Here is a 17,510-nt window from a genome sequence, read left to right as displayed (position 1 = left end):
TGCCTATATATTAAAGGACCTCGAGGCCGTGCTGCGTAACCGACGCCATTGATAGCCTCACGACATGTACTGTGGCACTGACAATCCATCAATTTGTTCATCACACCGGGCGCTGGCCGTGGGTCATATTTGTTAAAATTCATTTACTAGGCCAAGATTCAATGTGTGTATAGGAGATAAGTTCCAAGTATAGAATGCGAACCTGTCTCCGACCTTGCATGAACGTCCCGGAATGGGCACCTCCGACAACAACATAGTTCAAATGAGGAAGTAAATGAACATCAGAGCGTGGGTCCTTGACATGGTCCCAGCCAACCAAGAGGCCGAAGTTTAGAGTCAACCTGACATGAAGTCGTACTGAGACATCCCAGTCCTCCGGCGTCAATCCTAACATGTCCTTGACTGTCGTAATTATATTCTGACCGGCATGCCCATGTGCTGTAATCGCTGTTTTAATGCAAGTATGCGCACGCTGCTTGCGGTCAAGGACCACTATGGGAGCTACAAGACAAGAGAGCCATTACAACAACAAGATAGCTATAGTGTGAGTGATTAATGATACATACATGTTCTTTGTGGATAATTACTAGGGGCCATGCGTATACAGTAGCTTTCTAGAGTACATCAAAGGGTCCAGCCGACTGGCAGCTTCCAAGCCATCGTAAATATCGTTATGAGGTCGTCAAGGCCGCACAGCCGTTGATCACGGAGTGGGGATTGGGATTGTGTGTACAGTGATGCCGCGGATGGCATCAGCGCGTATCCAGGCTGAGAGACGTGGAAGAGGTATGGGGATGTCTTGGTTGTCGACGCTATCTGGGAAAGGGGACCCCTCGCGTGATGGAGTAGGAGGTACTTTGATACGCAGGTCCTTGGGCGGTACCGACGGTGCAACGGTCACTGAAGACGGGACCATGGATGGTGTGCCGGACTGGACGCCACTGGTAGCGAAAGGCGAGTCTCTTCCTCTTCGCACGTTGAGAGCTTTAGCCCAGGAAGGTGGATCGAGAGTGAAGCGTCGGCGAGTCCCGTGGGTCGCAATGCTGGTAGGCGATGAAGCGTCGCCAGTCTCTTCGTCCGTCTTGCGCTCCCGGACGTACGGTTGATAAGTACCGTCGGGATGTAGGAACCACGGAAACTTGTACACCGTGTCGTCCCAAATAGCCGGGTACGAAGGCACGTGGACAGCACAGAGAACAACTAAGCCAAAGAGATACGTAAGTACTTTAAAGGGGAGAAAACATGTTAGTGCTGGGCTATTAATCTAAGAAAGGGACTTACGGGTGAGAGTAGTCGCCCAAGCTACGGGGAGTAACAAGGAGGCGGACGCGCAGATGCTTGAATCCTCTGTGAACAAACTTAGCTCGATAGGAACACGATAATGCCAATTTGCTTACTTGTCGCTTCGCATACCTGCGTAGGGCCATCGACGGTTAGAGAAATCGTAGCCCCTGTCATTGAATTGCAGTCAGCACGTAGATAGCATGCGAGACTCGACTGAACGTACCAAGATACATTAAGCTGATAACGCCTGACCAAGCTAGTTCAAACTTGATCTGACCAGTCTTTGAATAGGGCCGTATATATTCGACCATTGCACTGTCCGCGTAATCAGCTTGAATTCACTAAGCCATTTGTGGAAAGGCGTACAAGACGATGAAGAGGTAGAGAAAACAGCAATTGAAGATAAAGACAATCGTAGGGCCTGATACTATGACAGAACCCGCAGGTCAGTTATGACGGGTAATTTTAGAAATCGCAACATATACATACCAGGCAAAGAAATAGACAACGCGGCATGAATATTCCAGGCCGTGAACACCAGAAGCTGGAAGTTCAGGAATACAAGAAGTGCTACATTCCATTCAAATTCAGTGATCCCAGTAACGTATATATAGTTCAAGTGGATCTTACCGAAAGCCAGGAAGCGAATCACAACAACTGGATTCGGAAGTCTACGTTCATTGGTGTTCGCCTTTTCTGATGAAGTCGAACTCGAAGACGAAGTTAAGGCAGGCATCCTGCGTCGTAAAGGATAGACGGGGCGTAAGAAAGGAAACGGGATTCAGTCCGCTCTGCGGAAATCCCTGGGGCGCGTTCAAGGTCGTTGGAGGGAAGAAGCAAAAGGCTGAGCTCATCGTGACTGCTGCTGCCTTTATATAAAGAAAGGGATCGAGCCACAATAACAATAGCGTAGGCCATTGTGCGTCAACCGGGAGAACAATGAAAGGCTTCGCAGTCCTTGTTCGGACCCTGAAATCATCCCTGAAGTTTCTCAAAAAGGTCCTCGACTCCTCTTATATTCGAGTGGATGATTTGTTCGTGACGACGATTGAGGCTAATAACGCGGCAGAAGTCCCAAACCGAGAGCTGAGCGCGGATCCCGCCCACTTCCCGAAAGAGCATATCATATGATGCGCTATGGCAAACATGAGTAAGTCCCAGAGATTAGTACTAAGCTAGCTATACAGACACATGTGCTGATACACCCAATAAAATACAACCATAAGAATACATCTAACGTAAAACAACCCTAGCGACGCCCGCGTCGTACAAGTATCCTAAGCCAGCACGTTATGTCCGATGTGAACTTATGTTTGTCAAGTCCAACGGCGGCGGCGGTCGGGAGTTATAGGCGTTCATTGTCGAACGTGTACGAGGTCCCGAGGGACGGCGAGTATGTGACGCTGAAGGAGATGTTAAATTGGCGATCGCCGCCAATTCATCATCGAGCGGTGGCGCCGGGCGTCGCTTTGGCTTTGCTGGATGTGATAGGACATCCCTTCTCGGCCAGTCACCGAGAGGCGGAGGAGAAGATGGACCAGCTTGTTGCTCCGGGGGTAATTGTTGATGTATTGCAGGAGTAATCGCAGATTGCATGTATTGGGGGTAGAATGAAACTGCCGGGTAGGCATTGTAGTTGACGGGGGGTTGAGAATCGTTTCGCAGCAGAAGAGCTGGTTCCGGTTCAACTGGCTCTGATTGGATAGCGTTCGGAGGTTGGAAGTGTTCGATCTGATAGTCATCGCTGAGACCCGAGCGGTAGGCGTAGATGTTAGGCGCTTGTAGCACCCGACGAGGTCTCGGCGCGACTATAGAGGGGTTCTTCTTGATGAAGCGAGGTCTGGTGGGAGATGGCGGGGCGCTGGAGAGTTGTCGCCGTTCCTCAGACCACCGAAGATGCCGAACCGAGCTAACCCAAATCTTTGGATCATCTTTCGATTGAATGACCGCAGAGATGGTCAAGAAACAGACATAAATGAGGACTATATCATAGTGAAGAGTTAACCAGGATATGGCGAAGGTGAAACGAATTACGCTTACGCATCAACGAACAAATCCAAGTGAAAGCAAGGACTAAGCGCGTGGAGCTGCAGGCACCGTTTACGCGAGTTAGGACTAACATAAGAGCGTTGGTTATTGTAAGAGCAGACAAAGTTTGATAACATACGCCGTGATCTCCTTCCATCATTCAATCTTGCGGGGACTCCCAGGGGTTGGCATGTCAAAGCAGGTACGATGGCCAAGAAGGCGGACGCTCCAGCTGATCATGACGACGGCGGTGAGCTCTATACGAGGAATTAGCAGTGATAAGCACACACCTAGCTCAAGAACTAAGAACAGCGTAACCCATGCACACTCGACCCATACCAGACTTGTGAACCCATTCGGTCGCAAAAGTTCACAAAACATTCTACCACCAGTGGTAAGGCCATCGTCGAGGGGAACTGGGCGCAAGGTGTACTTACAGAGCGAAGCTAAAGGTGACTGCTATCGCGCCAATTACTATCAAGTAAACGTTTACTTCCACTGTTGAATTGATGAAATTAGTTGCTATGCCATCACATAGAAGACGGTACGCACTGCGCCATCCTAATGGTTGCATCAGGCTGAGATTCCATACAGCCCCACTGCATATTATGGCATTGCATACGATGAAGAACGCTAATCACAACATGAGCCATCAGCATATGGAAAAAGCTAAGGAACGCACCAAAGAGCACGCATCGCAGTATTCTCATAACCCTGTCCATCATCGTTTATTGTACAGAGAAGCCGGTGGAAGAGAGCGTGGGGGGTTGAGACCGGTCGACGGTGACGGGGCAAGGAGCGGAGAAGGGAAGGCCAGCTCGTCAGCAAATTATAGGTGGCAGGCAAGAGTGTGTTTTCAATCTTCACATCAGTCCTACGAAGAAGTTCCCAATGCGGCAGCCGCCGTGGACAGTTGGAACTCCGAATACCTCCAATGTGGAACGCTCACTGCAGCACACTCAGGTACTAATGCTGAATAGTATATTATAAGTGAATGTACGATGGTATAGATAGTGATGGATGTGTAGGTATACACTGCAGGGGCAATGCTGAATCAGTAAAGAACAACGGAACGGGTCAATGCAAAAAACATCAATACTATGTTACATGTATCAGTCACTGGCCCCGGTCAAACTAGGGCATCAGTATCGCTCCAGGAGGAGCACCACAAGAGTCCGAGTAACTTTCGGGTCCTAAGAGGGAACAGGCTGCGCCATTTCGAGGTGGGTCCCACTAAGCGCCGCACTCTCTGCCGAAACCCGAGCTTCTCCAATCTGCTGCAGTTTGCTGAACAAAATGGACCCGATGTCCTCTTGCGCTTGCACGGGTTTCGATGCCGCCCGCATACTATTTTGTTCCTGTAAGGTGGCTTCCGCAGCCACCGCAAGGACTGTGTCGACCGGATTCGACGATATCGGAGGTGGTTTAGAGAATATCGACGACTGGGCTCCCTTGGACCGAAGCGGAGTTACGCCGGGAACGTTTCCATCAGCACGAGTGTCCTCAAGCCATACACTTGGAACGTATGACCTGACTTCGTGGGAGGAATCATCCTGCAATGTCTTGACCATGTTCGATAGTGTTTCATTGGAAGCTTGATGAGAACCTCGGTGAAATGCGCCTTCATATCGCCGTCGATTAGTCAAAGTGACGCACAAATAGTCACACGCAACTACTCACGAAGATAAACACCTATGAGGCGCGCGATGCTAATCCTGACACCAACAATCTTGTCGCTTGTGAGAGGCTCAAGGCTGAGCCAGAAGGCCTCATTAACCTCCACGGCCGCAGTCTGGGATGGCGGTGATATAGTCAAGATTTGCTGACATGCGATGAAACTGATTCGAGACGAAAACTTCTATGAGATTCTGGGAAAAGAAGCCAGGAACGAAGAACGTACGCCATCCTCCAACGATAGTTTGCTGATCTAGACAGGCTTAGAACATCGTCATGTAAATCTTGTAGCACCCGTGCATCAGCCATAAATGTTCTCCGAATCACAGGCAGCTACAAACCGGCAACAGTCAGAGTTTGTTCCCCTTGGAGCGAAGGTCGATTGGTGAGAAGCACACTCACAGATGACACTGCCGCCTCTCTGATGGCAGCCACACCGTCTTGTAAAGCCAGCATTAATAGGCCACGCATTATGCCAGTATCAGCCAAGCCGACAAGCTGAGAAAGATCACCAAGGATGTCTGCGATCCGCTCCCTCTCCCGCCAATTCCTGAAAATGCCCTCTGACCAAAACGTATACAACCCCCGTATAATCTCAAGCCGAGCACTTGAGCCCAGGGCCGACACAAATTCCCCTACACACTCCACTGCCTTCATCCTCACATCCTCCTCTTCGCATCTAATTGCATCCCACCACACATCCATGAGATCGCTCTCAGCATTCTCCTCTCCGATGATCTTGGCTATCGCGCCTAAACTCGCCGCCAATGTCCGCCGAACGCCAGTCATGCGATTTTGCGCCAATTGCAGGTAGTACTCCCGTATCTCGATCCATCTTGCTTGCCCAAGTGTTGCTGCGATGGCAGGGAAATTGAAGGCACAAACCATGGCCCGGTCCGGATATAGGAAGAACGCTTCTAGCGGATCCAGTGGCGTGTCACCATTGCTGCCTTGCCCTGTAGCGGAGGGTGGGGAACCAAGTGTCGAGCTTGGGATGCTTTGATGCCCCTCACTTACGCCACTCCGGCCGCTGGCCTCCTGTTGCCCATCCCTCAATCGCTTGTCTTCCTTTCTTCCCAAGAAAAGGTGCAAAAGCTGCTCTGGGGGGCCGTTCTCATCCTTGTGGAAGGTATAAATAACCTCGCCCAGCGCTTCCATAACCCCAGTTCGCACATTCGAAGACGCATCTTTTGACAGAGGAAGAACAGTCTCCATCGCTAGTATACGTCGACGCTGTGGCGGCAAACGGGATAAAATGGCAGGAAGCGCGAACAAAGCTGACTGGCGCACATGCCACACAGGATCTTGACGAAGGGATTCAAACAAGGGGAACTGGTTCTTAGGTCAATTAAAGTGTCGGTGCCATAAGATGAGACCATACCAAGGAGCAGACAACAAGCTCTGTGGGCACCACCTTCGCTAGAGCGCCAACAGCGAAGGAAGCTTCTCGCCTCACCCAATGCAGGTGGTCTCGGCCTACACGTTCCACTTCCTTTACGAAGGCTACCTTGGTCTCATCGCGTAATGTACCTAAATTTATTGGACGTGTCAAGAACTTATGAACGATACTGCCAGAAACAAAAGCTTACCACTAGCAGCAGTAGCCGCCATGAGGCTCATGCTCGAGACCCTTCCCACCGCAGCTTGCTCTTGGTCGAAATCCAACTCATCACCGTAGTCGTCAATATCAACCGCTGCATCTTCAGGATACTCAAACGCGCCATATTCAAGCGACGATTCTGAGACCTCTTCTGTGCAATCATATGGGTCGATAGTCGAAACCTGAGGATAGCACGTAAATAACAAAGATGATCCAGTATAGTGATGGCCAGACTGCAGATCTAGAGCCTTGGATACCTCATTGGGAAGGTAGTATTCAGCATCGTAGTATTTGTCTTTGTCCCCTTCCATGTTGTAATCCATCCATCCTTGTTCGTCGGCTTCCATTCTGATACCGTCAAGAGCAGGCGGAGATACAGTTGAGCCACTGTTGTTGGATACACTCTCTTGAACCTCAAGGCACTCGCCTGTCGAAGAAGGCGAAGATGTCGTGGTCGAGGAGCTGGTAATCATTGAGGGTGTCGACTCCGACGACGACGAAGCTGAGGGTGAGGGTGCCGGGGCACGGTGAGGAAAATAGGGATTCACCGGTTCTTCCAGCATCGGCGTTCTCTCCTCAACATCTACGTCCATAGCATCCGGAGAGCTTTCGGCCGTAGATCCATCGGTCAAATTATTTGTCGCAGGAGAAATATCCTGACTCGAGCCGTCCCAGTCTTCGTAGGCATAATCTTCTGGCTGCGGCTCCTGGCAATCGTCGGTGGCCATCATATCCAATCTACCCATGCCAATGACGACGTGCTGCAGAAGCTCGTGTTCGAACAATTCTCGCTCCACCTTGCCGAATAAGCCGATGACGGAGTCCGCCTCACTCTCAGACTGTGGATCTGATGGAGGCTGATCGTCCAATGAGTTTGTGGGACCCATGCTCGCTGGAAGGAGTCCTTCTTTAATATCAGCCCTGCGCATCTTGGCTAATATTTCCACAACTGCACTCCTAGTTGGACCTCCGACCATAGGGTTCGGGCTCAGCAGGAGCCTTCCAAAAATCGGTGTGAACGACTGGACACATATCGTGGTCACTGGTATTGTTGATGGTTGGCCAAACTCGTTCGCTTTGACGCCCTCTGGTACGATTTGGCAATGCTGCGGCAAGAACGCGGTTCAGTGATCTCGATAGATATGCAAACCTTGGGGCATAAACGACATACAGTGAAGAACCACCATATGATAGGAACTAATTCCGCAGCTAGTGCTTCCTTGACCGTTTCATCTATTGAAACATGTAGCATTGCCAGCTGTAGTCACTATCACAAGACAACAATGATTGCAGTAATCGCTTACCCTCATCCTGGGCCAGGCTTCGCAGTAGCGGTAGTACGTATTCGTCAGCCTCGAGTGGAGTGACCTGCTCCAAAAAGGATGGCATGGCATGGATGATGAAAACACGATGAAACGGGTCGTTGTTCCTGGAGAACAGGTAAATCTTTTCGAGCGGGCTCAAGCTCTCATCGTCCAAAGCGATGTCGATAGATACGTCGGTAGTTGGAAAAGCTTCGTTCTGCAACGGTTCATAATTCGGGCTTCGAGGAAGTGGGCCCGATGGTATTGTTATGTGAAGCCCAGGCAACGGTGGGGGTGAGCCAGGGGATTTCAGAGGGGACGACGGCTCTGAATTTGTAGGGGACTCTGTGTACGGCGACGAGGGTGCCGTGTAGTATATTGAGGGGGAGGTGGGTGTTCTGTCGAAAGGGTCGGGGGAGGGATGGGAAGGCGATTGAGAGAATGCGAACGAAGAGAAGCACGGTGGCGGCGGGAGCTGGATATATGAGGGCGGGGCCGTTGCGGACAACGGAGACGACGACGGATTAGGCGCGCCCGCTGTGTCTGACGGTGAGGAGGGAGGAAACATGGGTCAGGCCAGCATTTGGGTCGGATGGTACGGATTTGGATTTTGGTGGTGAAGTTGAAGGGAGAAACAAGGAAGGCACAACAGGAATCATCCTCGATCACCAATCATGACGTATTTCAAACATACGCATACAAGTGACATCATTGTAATACAGTATTTTAAATTTACAATTCCCCGCGGGTAACTTTGTCTAGGTTCTCTGCAAAATAGCGCACATTGTGGCTGTTGAGCCCCGCCATCGAAATCCGTCCGTTCGCAGTCAGGTATATATGCGCCTTTTCGATTAAAGCTTTGCTCTGATCTGGCGAAATCCCAGTGAAACTGCGTGGGGAAAGGTTATTATCGCCCCATCAATCACCCCAATCTACTCACCTGAACATCCCAATTTGGTTCAAAATGTGATCCCAGTTCCGGGGGTTCTTCAGCTCCTCCGTCAATAATCGGTGCAGCTCCTTCCGCATTTCGATAATTCGGCCGGCCATCGTCCGGATGTCCCGTTTCCACTCCTCAAACAGGCCGGGATCATTCAACACAAGGGAGACCTATCGCCCGAGTCATTTTCTGACGAGACAAAACATGGGTCAACTGGATTCACTCACAAGACGAGCTCCGTGAGACGGAGGGTTGGAAATTTCGCTCCGCTGTAACACCGACAACTGGCTCTTAACTCTGTTCGCACCCTCCGCTGAAGGTGCGATGACATGCAAAGCGCCTACGCGCTCGCCATACAATCCGGCGTTTTTGGCGAAGCTCTGATGTTTTAATATCAGGCTCCCCACATGATCTAGAATGTGGAGATCACACACCTGACACACCAGCATGGGGACCGCACGGTCGACGAAATGCCTCACGGCCCAGGCGTCATTATCCAAGTCGCCGCTAGCGAAACCTTGATAAGCGCAGTCGAAGAATGCGTAGTGGTTCTTTGCGAGCATCACATCCGCAATAGTTTTCCATTGCTCTTGCGTAGGATCGACACCGGTGGGGTTGTGCGCACAGGCGTGCAGCAAGAAGACCGAGCGCGGGGGCGCCGTCTCCAACGAATTGATGAAGCCCTTGTAGTCCAACCCAATGGTGGCCGGATCATAGTAGGGGTAGTCCACAGGCTCAATCCCCACGTTTCTAAAGATAGCTTGATGGTTCGCTACACGTAACGGCACTGAGCAGGAGTTGACCAAGGAAACGGCGAATACCCACCCCAAGTGGGGTTGCTCAAATGCACCTTCTTCTCAGCGTCCCAGCCGTAGAACCTACTCAAGAACAGCGCTCCAAGATGGTTGGCGCCAGTTCCAGAGATGGTCTGCACGCTCGAGACTCTTCCATCCGCGATCGCAGGGGAGTTGGCCCCGAGGATCAGCTTGGCAGCGGCCGAAGTGAATTCGGGCAATCCAGTAATTGGCAAGTACTCGTGGTCGAGTTTGTCATCGTTCAATAGTATTTGAGTGGCCTGTGTAACCGTGGGTTAGTACAAAGCGTATACGACGCTGTGGGGAACACAATCACCTTCTTGATAACAGGCAGGACCCAAGGCTTGTTATCATCGTCCCGGTACGCTCCTACACCGAGGTTAACCTTCTGTGGGAATGTATCGGCCTTGTATGTGGCCGTGAGCTTGAAGATGCTGAAATCGTTGCCGTCAGACAAATACAGCCGTGTCCTCTCACGCGGTCGCGACGTACCTGTCGGGTGGAGCAAGCGGGACGCTCTGCCAGAGTTCTACCGCAATGTCAGCGCGATCCAGGCGCTACTGTACAACGACGACAGACCTGCAGACATGTTATTTGACGGTAGGACGTGATTGAGGAGCTGTTTCAGTCTGTCAGCCATGGTAGATGATGAGGAAGTGATAGGGGGTATAAGTTTGAGAATGATCTAGCAGTCGGTCGGCGGCCCAGGATATATAATGGCGCAGCGGTGATACATCAGCGAGCCGCAACAGGCGACCTTGCTCGCCGTGATCCTCGTCACCAAATCAACTGTTCCTTCCGTTCCCCGTCGGTCGCTTGCATGTGATACCGGCGCAGAGGCTGCACAATATACGCCCGTCCATTGGCCGGATAACCAAATGGTGCTACTCACTGGTCTATGTGGGGGAAGGTCTAACAATCTGAGAGAAAGTGAAAGTTCAGAGGATTTGGGTTTTATCGATGGCGGTGAAGGGTGAGGTTGACTTTCTGGGCATTATGCAGTAATCGCCGCGTATATATACAGTTCGGCGTGGCCAGGCAAGTGCTCTCCGTGAGCCTCCGCACCCAATGGCTGGCATCCAGAACGCTGCTCAGCGCCGCTCAACCCCCGTATGTCGTGCAAAGGCGATTCCGTTTTACCTTCCCTGTCGAAGCCTGTCACGACGTTCAGCCTTTCCCCGCCGCTTAGATCTCAGCGCATAAACGATATCTTAGCGACACTAACCCTGAGCCCTGGCAACTGCAATTCACAAGTAGCAGGCATCGTTCGTCGTGTGCTCAAGCAGATTCTCATCAAATGAAGCAAGCGTGTGTTATATCAAGGCCAATTAATAGGTACGCATGTATCAGCCGACAATACAAGGTAATTCCGGTGTGGAGGCAACCAACGTGAGGGGGGATGGCAATGGTAGTAGAATGTCCCAGCGTGGAAATGGTAAGATTATGGACATCAAGCTAGATTCGTATAGAATTATGAGACAATGGGCGATGCAAGTACAGACGAAATGGCAAGATGGAAAATGCAATGGGTGTGTAGGGGATATGGAGGATAGCTACGCAGTGGCCATCTTGGAAGCAACGGTCCGTTCGCTCTCAAGCTTGAGCTTGTTGCGCTCATAGGCCTGCTTCCGGCAGTCCTCCAGCTGATTGCAGTTGTGGTGTTCCGGAAGACGGTGCTGTGAAGGGGTCAGATAACGGCATCCGAGTCAGAGGGGGCTGGCTACTCACCTCGCCACAGAACTGGTGTCGACACATCGGACATTCGCCGACGATGCGCAAGACTGCGGAATTGCAAGGGGTCTCCGCCTGCAATTGACAACGTTTCTTGGCGGCCATGAGTATGTGGTTTGTGGTGGTGTACGAGGAGGCGGAGACGGAGGAGGACTGCTGGGAACTACGGGGACAATCAAGAACTGTGAGCTTGGAGAACGTCGGGGACGATGTGCAGGGAGGACTCACGCTGAGAGCGGGATGTGGGGGGTGACGGGTGAAGAAGCAAGGGGAGCCGTCCGAGTCGAAATGGGTTTTATAGGGCCCACTGCCACAAGTCCTGCGACGCGTAAGCAGGAGAGCTGCTGACCACGTGCTGACACATCCAAATCCGGCACCGATCGCCTGCTCAAGACTGGGCCTCCGGTTTAGTGTACAACCTTCACATCCTCATGGTCTCATGCAGGCATCTCTGCTGCTGGCCCATCACCATTGGCTTAGCCGACTTAATCCACTCTCTTCGACCATCACGGACTCAGACTCTGACAGCCCCACCGTACCGAGTCTCGCTTCTGGTCACCTTCTATTGGCCCCGGTCGACTCTGCCTCCAGAGCGCAAGCGATAAGTGCTGCTGATGATCAGGTCACACGTCGCTGCCATATGCAAGATACCAGGGAAGTAACTGCATTAGAACCTAGCGATAAGTTAAGGAGGTATTATCCAAAAGGATGTCGTGAAAAAAGAATGCTTGTATTAGGCTAAAAGTCCATGAATCGTCGTCCGAAAAGCAACCAATACTACACAGGAGAAGGAAGAAACAAGGAAGGTCGGCTACTTCGTCTTGTTCACTTGCTGCGTTATGACAACCGCGATGATAATACCAACAATGATGAGAACAACAAGGCAGATGATGAAACAAATCCAACGTTTCTTGCGCGCGGCTCTGGCGGAATCGACGGCCTTTTCGGTGTAGCCGAGACTATCGAAGAATAAGCTACACGGAGAGATGAAGCAACACACTTTACTTACCCAACTTCCGTATCCTTCTCAACCCCGGCAGCGGCAGTCTCGATGACATTGATGGTCTCTTCTTGTTGTTCAACAAGCACGCTCATCTAAGATCATACGTATAAGACGACGCAACAAGCCTGATGGTTACCACGACTCACATCATTGAACAACTGGGCAAGCTCGGTAAGTGTCCGTTCTATTTTCTTAATATCTTCGTGTCGTTCTTGGACTTCCCGGTAAGCAGCACGAGATTCACCGTAGCGGTTCGAGGAGATCAACTACGCGAGCCTGCATCAGAATACGCCGTGCCGAAAAACAAATGCGATAAAGGGCCCACTCACCGCTTGGCTGAATATTTGGCCACCAGACTCATCATTGACAACGGCCTTCACTTCTTCCGGCGAAGCGTCGGGTTTGACTACGAGAGAATTGATGGTCAGAAGAGCTCGGTAACCATTATGCCCATCGCTATGACATACCAATCTTGAACTGGCGTTCCATGCGTTGCTTGTATTTCGAACGGAACTGTTGCTCCACCGTTTGGTAGTTTTGGATCGCTTCCACGAATTTGGATTTGACGAGTGCAGTCTTATCCACCCCAATCAATCAGCGTTTACATCAATAACTCAGGGGATAAGATACTCACCTGCTGTTTGCGTATTTGGCCGTCGCGACCAGAGCCAGGCGAGCGTTCCAACGCCTTGATCCTTCGCTTCAATGTCGCACTCAGCGCACTTGTATCCTCAACCAGCTCCTCCAACTGCGCTGCGTTACGCTGCGCGGCTTGGTCGTCCGTGTTATTGAGTGAACGTGAATGCAAGTCCCCAATCCTCGAGACATTGTCGTTGAAAGTACGGAGGCTGTCTTGCAACGACGAAATCTACACCCCATCTTCAATAACGCTACATTTTGCTCCGTGGCAGATAATAACAAACCTCCGAGTAGAATGCAGACATGTTGTCTCCACCAAAGTCGGCTGCGGCTGTTAGGTGTGTTTGGCTATCCTTGACGTCCGACATCTCGTATGTTTTGTCGTCTTGTTGTGCGTAAGGGTTATTTCTGCTGTTGTAGCCTCCGCCGCCTCCACCCGACGCCTGCGTAGGGTAAGAGTTGTTGCTAGCGAAAGGAGGTTGAGCGGGGCCTATGACGACGGAAAATACGGACTCACGAATAGTTGTTTCCACCACCTTGTTGCTGGGCCTGGAAGATACACCATGAGGCGGAACAGCGAGCAAAAACGAAGCAAAGCGCTCACCCTCATGGCTGCTAGTCTGTCTCGGGCCATTGTAGATTACTAGTTCTGGTGAGCGATGTGAAGGTTGTATGTGGGTGTCTGCGAGGATGCGGCTGAGACTTGGAAACTGAAACAATGTACCCTAGCAGCTGCCTTGGCCACAAGTCTGGAAAAAGGACTAGATGGTTTCAACTAAAAAGGCGAAGTCGAACGGCCGCTGGCGCTGAGACCGCAGGCAATTGTATGTAAGAGGAGGAGGAAGCTGTGTAGAAACGGGATCACTTCCTTTCTCGGCGTTTCAGCCAGTGGTTGACAGCGCCGCAGCGCGCGTGACCAAACATTCTCAGACTCAAAAATCAACGCCATTACGGATGAGCCATTGGGATAATTCTAAGTACAGTGTACAAGCACCTTTTATTTGAACAATTTCCAGTCACTAATTAGCGAGAGCGGCCCTCAGCACGGAGACCTGTCGGTCAATCATTTTCTTGCTCGTTCCCCCAATCGACTCCCTCCTTTCCACACTCGCTTCAAAGTCAAACACCGCTAGAACATCGTTATCGAACTTCTCGTTTAGCTGCTTGAAATCTCCCAGCGTAAGCTCGTTTAATTGACACTTGCGGGATTCGGCAAGCGCGACTGCTCGTCCTGAAATATGATGCGTCTCTCGGAATGGAATCTACCCAGATAGTCAGTTCTACTGCGCGTAAGAAATTACTTGGGACTATCTCGCTTACGCCTTTGCGGACAAGGTAATCTGCTAGATCTGTTGCCAGAACGTCCATGGTAAGCGCCTGGCGCATTCTGTCAGCGTGTACCTGAGACGAGCTGTAATTCAGTACTCAAAACACTGATGCTTAGGTCGCTGTATTACCTCGAGTGTAGCTACAACGCCCTCCGCTATCTTCAGGGATGCTGAGACATTGTCGACGGAATCAAAAAGGGGCTCCTTGTCTTCCTGTAGGTCCTTGTTGTATGTAGACGGGAGTCCCTTCAGTGTCATCAAGAATCCGGCCATCTATGGGAGATCTGGTCAGCCAAATGAAACGGGTGCCATTGCGCAGGGGCTCCAACGGACATTCCCAAAGATACGGCCTGACTTCCCCCGCAGAAGTTCTAGCGAATCGGGGTTCTTCTTCTGAGGCATGATACTTGAACCAGTGCTATTTAGCAATCGACATAAGCGCAGCACAGTGGTGATAACGAGGATCGCATACCTGTAGGCATCGCTTAGGCTTACGAACCCGAACTCGGCTGTCGAATACACGATCAAATCCTCTGCCATGCGGCTAATATGGGCCATAGTTAGACTGCCCCACATCAAGAATTCGACAATGAAGTCACGGTCTCCGACACCCCACAAGCTGTTCTCGGCAAGGGACTGGAAGCCAAGTTCCTTCGCTAGAAACTCCCTGTCCACAACAAAAGGATTTCCGGCAAGGGCACCACATCCTAACGGAAGAACCGAGATACGTGCAACTTGTTGTTGCAGACGTTCAAGATCAGATCGGAACGAGAATGCATGGGAAAGAAGAAGGTGGGACCAGCGGATGGGCTGCCCACGCTGTGAATCAACGACCATCAGTCCACAGCAAAGCGGTGAACAGTCGATTGAATGAGTACCTGAAGGTGGGTATATCCGGGGAGCAGGATGTCCTTCTCTTTATCGGCACGCTCAACCATGACACGGATGAGGCCTTTGAGAGACTCCTCGATATCCTTGACTTCTTCGAGAAGCCAAATGCGCATATCTGTTGCTACTTGATCATTTCGCGATCGGCCAGTATGCAGTTTACCACCAAGGGGTCCGATGAGCTCGCTGAGACGACGCTCGTTCGCAGTATGGATGTCTTCGTCATCTGGTTGTGGTTTGAACTGGTTGGAGATCAGTATGCCGTCGGTATACTTGAGCTAGCAACCCACGACGCCGTCCTCCCATTCTTTACCGACGCGTTTGAGTCCATCGACGATCTTATCACGTTCCTGCGCGGTCAAGATGCCTACGAGGCTCAATGCCTTGGCATATGCGATGGAACCTTTGATATCGGCGGCATGCATTCGCTGATCATATTTCAGCGATTGATTAAATTCGTGCATGCTACGGACCTCGATGAGCTCGAGACTGGCACAGGCGCGATGGAGCACTCACAGAGGATCTGTCGTTCCCGTGAACCTGCCTCCCCATAGCTTCTGTTTCGTAGGTTGCTCTGCCATGGCTTACAGAAAGGAGTACTAGGGAGCACTATGAAGTTTTGGTCAAAGACGTGACTTTTTGTATGTCACGAGTCTCCGTCCATTTGTCGGTGCTGTAGATTTCATTCTGCGGCCATTGCGGTAGAGAATGGATGAAATGTGCGCGCCACGAATGCAGCTGAAATGCTGAGTTGTTGACAACGCCGAAGTCACTGATGCCTCTTCTTCCCTTCCCATGATCTCCCATTTCCTACGCCATCCGTTTCAGGCTCTCTGTGAGCTTCTCACAAACCCGAGATACTTTGGGGCAGTCGCTGCGCTCGTCGTCGTTGGCGATGCCGTCCTTACGCAGCTCATCGTGCGGTTCATACCCTGTTAGCTTCCCGTTGCGTGTATATGTGCGTGCATTGACGAGAGCTGTCGTCAGATACCGAAATCGACTGGGAAACATATATGGCCCAAATCGCAGTGATAATGAAGGGGGAAACCAACTACTCGAGGATATCTGGGCCCACAGGACCTTTGGTGTGCGGCATACCTTCTCGAATGACTCCGTCGTTGCTGAACTTTGCATAGTTATCCTGCTGGCCACGTCTACATTCACCAGCTATTGTACAAAATCACTGACGCTGGCCGGAACATGGCACTTTCTCAGCAAATCTACGCCGGACTATATGTATCTTCGCTGATACTGACCTGCTGCATCTATCGCAAAGCTGGCGCGCCGAACTGGCTCCTGCTTGCGTTACCGCTCAGCAAGCGGTTGCATTCCATCTATGTGCTGAGGCTATTCAATGACTGCTGGTCCGTGACCGCCGCTCTCGCGGCCGTATTGGCGTACCAACTTGAAATGGACGACCTTGCAGTGTTGTTGTATAGGTACGCGTTCAAAATATACGTTTTGGAGATGAAGTTGAAGGGAATGCAGCACGGCTCTATCCATCAAGATGTCCATTTTACTATATCTTCCCGGACTCCTCGTTCTGCTGTACAAGCGCCGCGGGCTATTGACCACATTCCGGCAAATGATAACAATACTATCATTCCAGGCTGTTATTGCTCGCACATTCATCAAAGCCGATCTCAGTGCCTATCTCAACGGCGCGTTCGATCTGTCTCGTGTCTTCTTGTTCAAATGGACGGTAAACTGGAGAATACTGGGAGAGGGACTCTTCTTGGATCGACGATGGGCGGTGGGGTTGCTAGTGGGGCACGTTTCGGTTCTTGTTGCGGTTGGGTACCGTTGGTGTCGTCCTGATGGTGGTCCACTTCCTACCATTTTGCGAGGTATCTCACGGCCCAGCACTCCAGCAGGACTGGTGCCAGTGTCCCCAGATTGTGAGTGCCATCCTCGGCTCATTATACATGCATATCTAAGACTTGCCTAGATGTTGCCACGGTTCTCTTCACGTCCAATTTAATAGGAATCTTCTTTGCTCGGTCGCTCCACTACCAGTTCTACTCCTGGTATGCACAACAACTACCTTTCCTGGTCTTCAAAACACACTATGCGATGCCCGTCAAGTAAGCTCGCTCTCCCTGATACATTGTTGACGCGTTTTGAATGCTGACTTTTTCTCAAGGCTCGCTATTCTGGTGGCTGTGGAGTTTGCATGGAACGTATATCCGTCCACGAACGTCTCCTCTAGTATTTTACTACTGGCACACAGCCTCTTGCTCGCTGGGATTTGGCGTGTATCATAGTACTGTTACGTA

The 17,510-nt window shown here is 51.1% G+C and overlaps 8 protein-coding genes across 8 annotated transcripts; 1 reads left to right on the top strand and 7 right to left on the bottom strand.

Moving 5' to 3' along the window:
- Positions 1-703: 703 nt before the first annotated feature.
- Positions 704-2,020, bottom strand: PC9H_000752 (uncharacterized protein; the record flags this gene model as incomplete). Its single annotated transcript, XM_036770406.1, has 7 exons — positions 704-1,224; positions 1,282-1,347; positions 1,398-1,451; positions 1,508-1,599; positions 1,651-1,711; positions 1,774-1,854; positions 1,915-2,020. The coding sequence occupies 7 exons, from the start codon at positions 2,018-2,020 to the stop codon at positions 704-706; spliced, it is 981 nt and encodes a 326-aa protein (XP_036636251.1).
- A 554-nt stretch (positions 2,021-2,574) lies between these two features.
- Positions 2,575-4,037, bottom strand: PC9H_000751 (uncharacterized protein; the record flags this gene model as incomplete). The annotated part of the gene is made up of 7 exons (XM_036770405.1): positions 2,575-3,266; positions 3,325-3,399; positions 3,452-3,544; positions 3,603-3,694; positions 3,750-3,810; positions 3,865-3,945; positions 3,995-4,037. 7 exons carry the CDS (start codon positions 4,035-4,037, stop codon positions 2,575-2,577), a joined length of 1,137 nt encoding a protein of 378 aa, XP_036636250.1.
- A 468-nt stretch (positions 4,038-4,505) lies between these two features.
- Positions 4,506-8,458, bottom strand: PC9H_000750 (uncharacterized protein; the record flags this gene model as incomplete). The annotated part of the gene is made up of 9 exons (XM_036770404.1): positions 4,506-4,933; positions 4,993-5,150; positions 5,213-5,319; positions 5,389-5,936; positions 6,009-6,318; positions 6,368-6,516; positions 6,576-7,692; positions 7,758-7,819; positions 7,891-8,458. 9 exons carry the CDS (start codon positions 8,456-8,458, stop codon positions 4,506-4,508), a joined length of 3,447 nt encoding a protein of 1,148 aa, XP_036636249.1.
- A 164-nt stretch (positions 8,459-8,622) lies between these two features.
- AAT2 (Aspartate aminotransferase, cytoplasmic) lies at positions 8,623-10,285 on the bottom strand (the record flags this gene model as incomplete). The annotated part of the gene is made up of 8 exons (XM_036770403.1): positions 8,623-8,779; positions 8,831-9,000; positions 9,058-9,210; positions 9,265-9,602; positions 9,656-9,905; positions 9,962-10,079; positions 10,138-10,174; positions 10,225-10,285. 8 exons carry the CDS (start codon positions 10,283-10,285, stop codon positions 8,623-8,625), a joined length of 1,284 nt encoding a protein of 427 aa, XP_036636248.1.
- Positions 10,286-11,198: 913 nt separating this feature from the next.
- PC9H_000748 (uncharacterized protein) lies at positions 11,199-11,481 on the bottom strand (the record flags this gene model as incomplete). Its single annotated transcript, XM_036770402.1, has 2 exons — positions 11,199-11,321; positions 11,374-11,481. The coding sequence occupies 2 exons, from the start codon at positions 11,479-11,481 to the stop codon at positions 11,199-11,201; spliced, it is 231 nt and encodes a 76-aa protein (XP_036636247.1).
- A 706-nt stretch (positions 11,482-12,187) lies between these two features.
- On the bottom strand, positions 12,188-13,652 carry SSO2_1 (Plasma membrane t-SNARE, secretory vesicle fusion; the record flags this gene model as incomplete). The annotated part of the gene is made up of 9 exons (XM_036770401.1): positions 12,188-12,335; positions 12,386-12,471; positions 12,526-12,645; positions 12,709-12,785; positions 12,847-12,955; positions 13,014-13,247; positions 13,303-13,483; positions 13,536-13,567; positions 13,623-13,652. The coding sequence occupies 9 exons, from the start codon at positions 13,650-13,652 to the stop codon at positions 12,188-12,190; spliced, it is 1,017 nt and encodes a 338-aa protein (XP_036636246.1).
- A 385-nt stretch (positions 13,653-14,037) lies between these two features.
- On the bottom strand, positions 14,038-15,815 carry ARG4 (argininosuccinate lyase; the record flags this gene model as incomplete). Its single annotated transcript, XM_036770400.1, has 8 exons — positions 14,038-14,280; positions 14,339-14,419; positions 14,476-14,619; positions 14,680-14,764; positions 14,819-15,165; positions 15,225-15,476; positions 15,525-15,699; positions 15,751-15,815. The coding sequence occupies 8 exons, from the start codon at positions 15,813-15,815 to the stop codon at positions 14,038-14,040; spliced, it is 1,392 nt and encodes a 463-aa protein (XP_036636245.1).
- A 214-nt stretch (positions 15,816-16,029) lies between these two features.
- Positions 16,030-17,498, top strand: ALG3 (dolichyl-P-Man:Man(5)GlcNAc(2)-PP-dolichol alpha-1,3-mannosyltransferase; the record flags this gene model as incomplete). Its single annotated transcript, XM_036770399.1, has 6 exons — positions 16,030-16,168; positions 16,222-16,321; positions 16,371-16,673; positions 16,723-17,132; positions 17,183-17,318; positions 17,378-17,498. 6 exons carry the CDS (start codon positions 16,030-16,032, stop codon positions 17,496-17,498), a joined length of 1,209 nt encoding a protein of 402 aa, XP_036636244.1.
- Between the last annotated feature and the right edge of the window lie 12 nt (positions 17,499-17,510).

Source organism: Pleurotus ostreatus (assembly GCF_014466165.1).
Source record: "Pleurotus ostreatus strain PC9 chromosome Unknown scaffold_1, whole genome shotgun sequence".
Taxonomy (NCBI): Eukaryota; Fungi; Basidiomycota; class Agaricomycetes; order Agaricales; family Pleurotaceae; genus Pleurotus; species Pleurotus ostreatus.
Note: the sequence above shows the minus strand (reverse complement) of the source record. Positions and strands in the feature narration are given on the sequence as shown.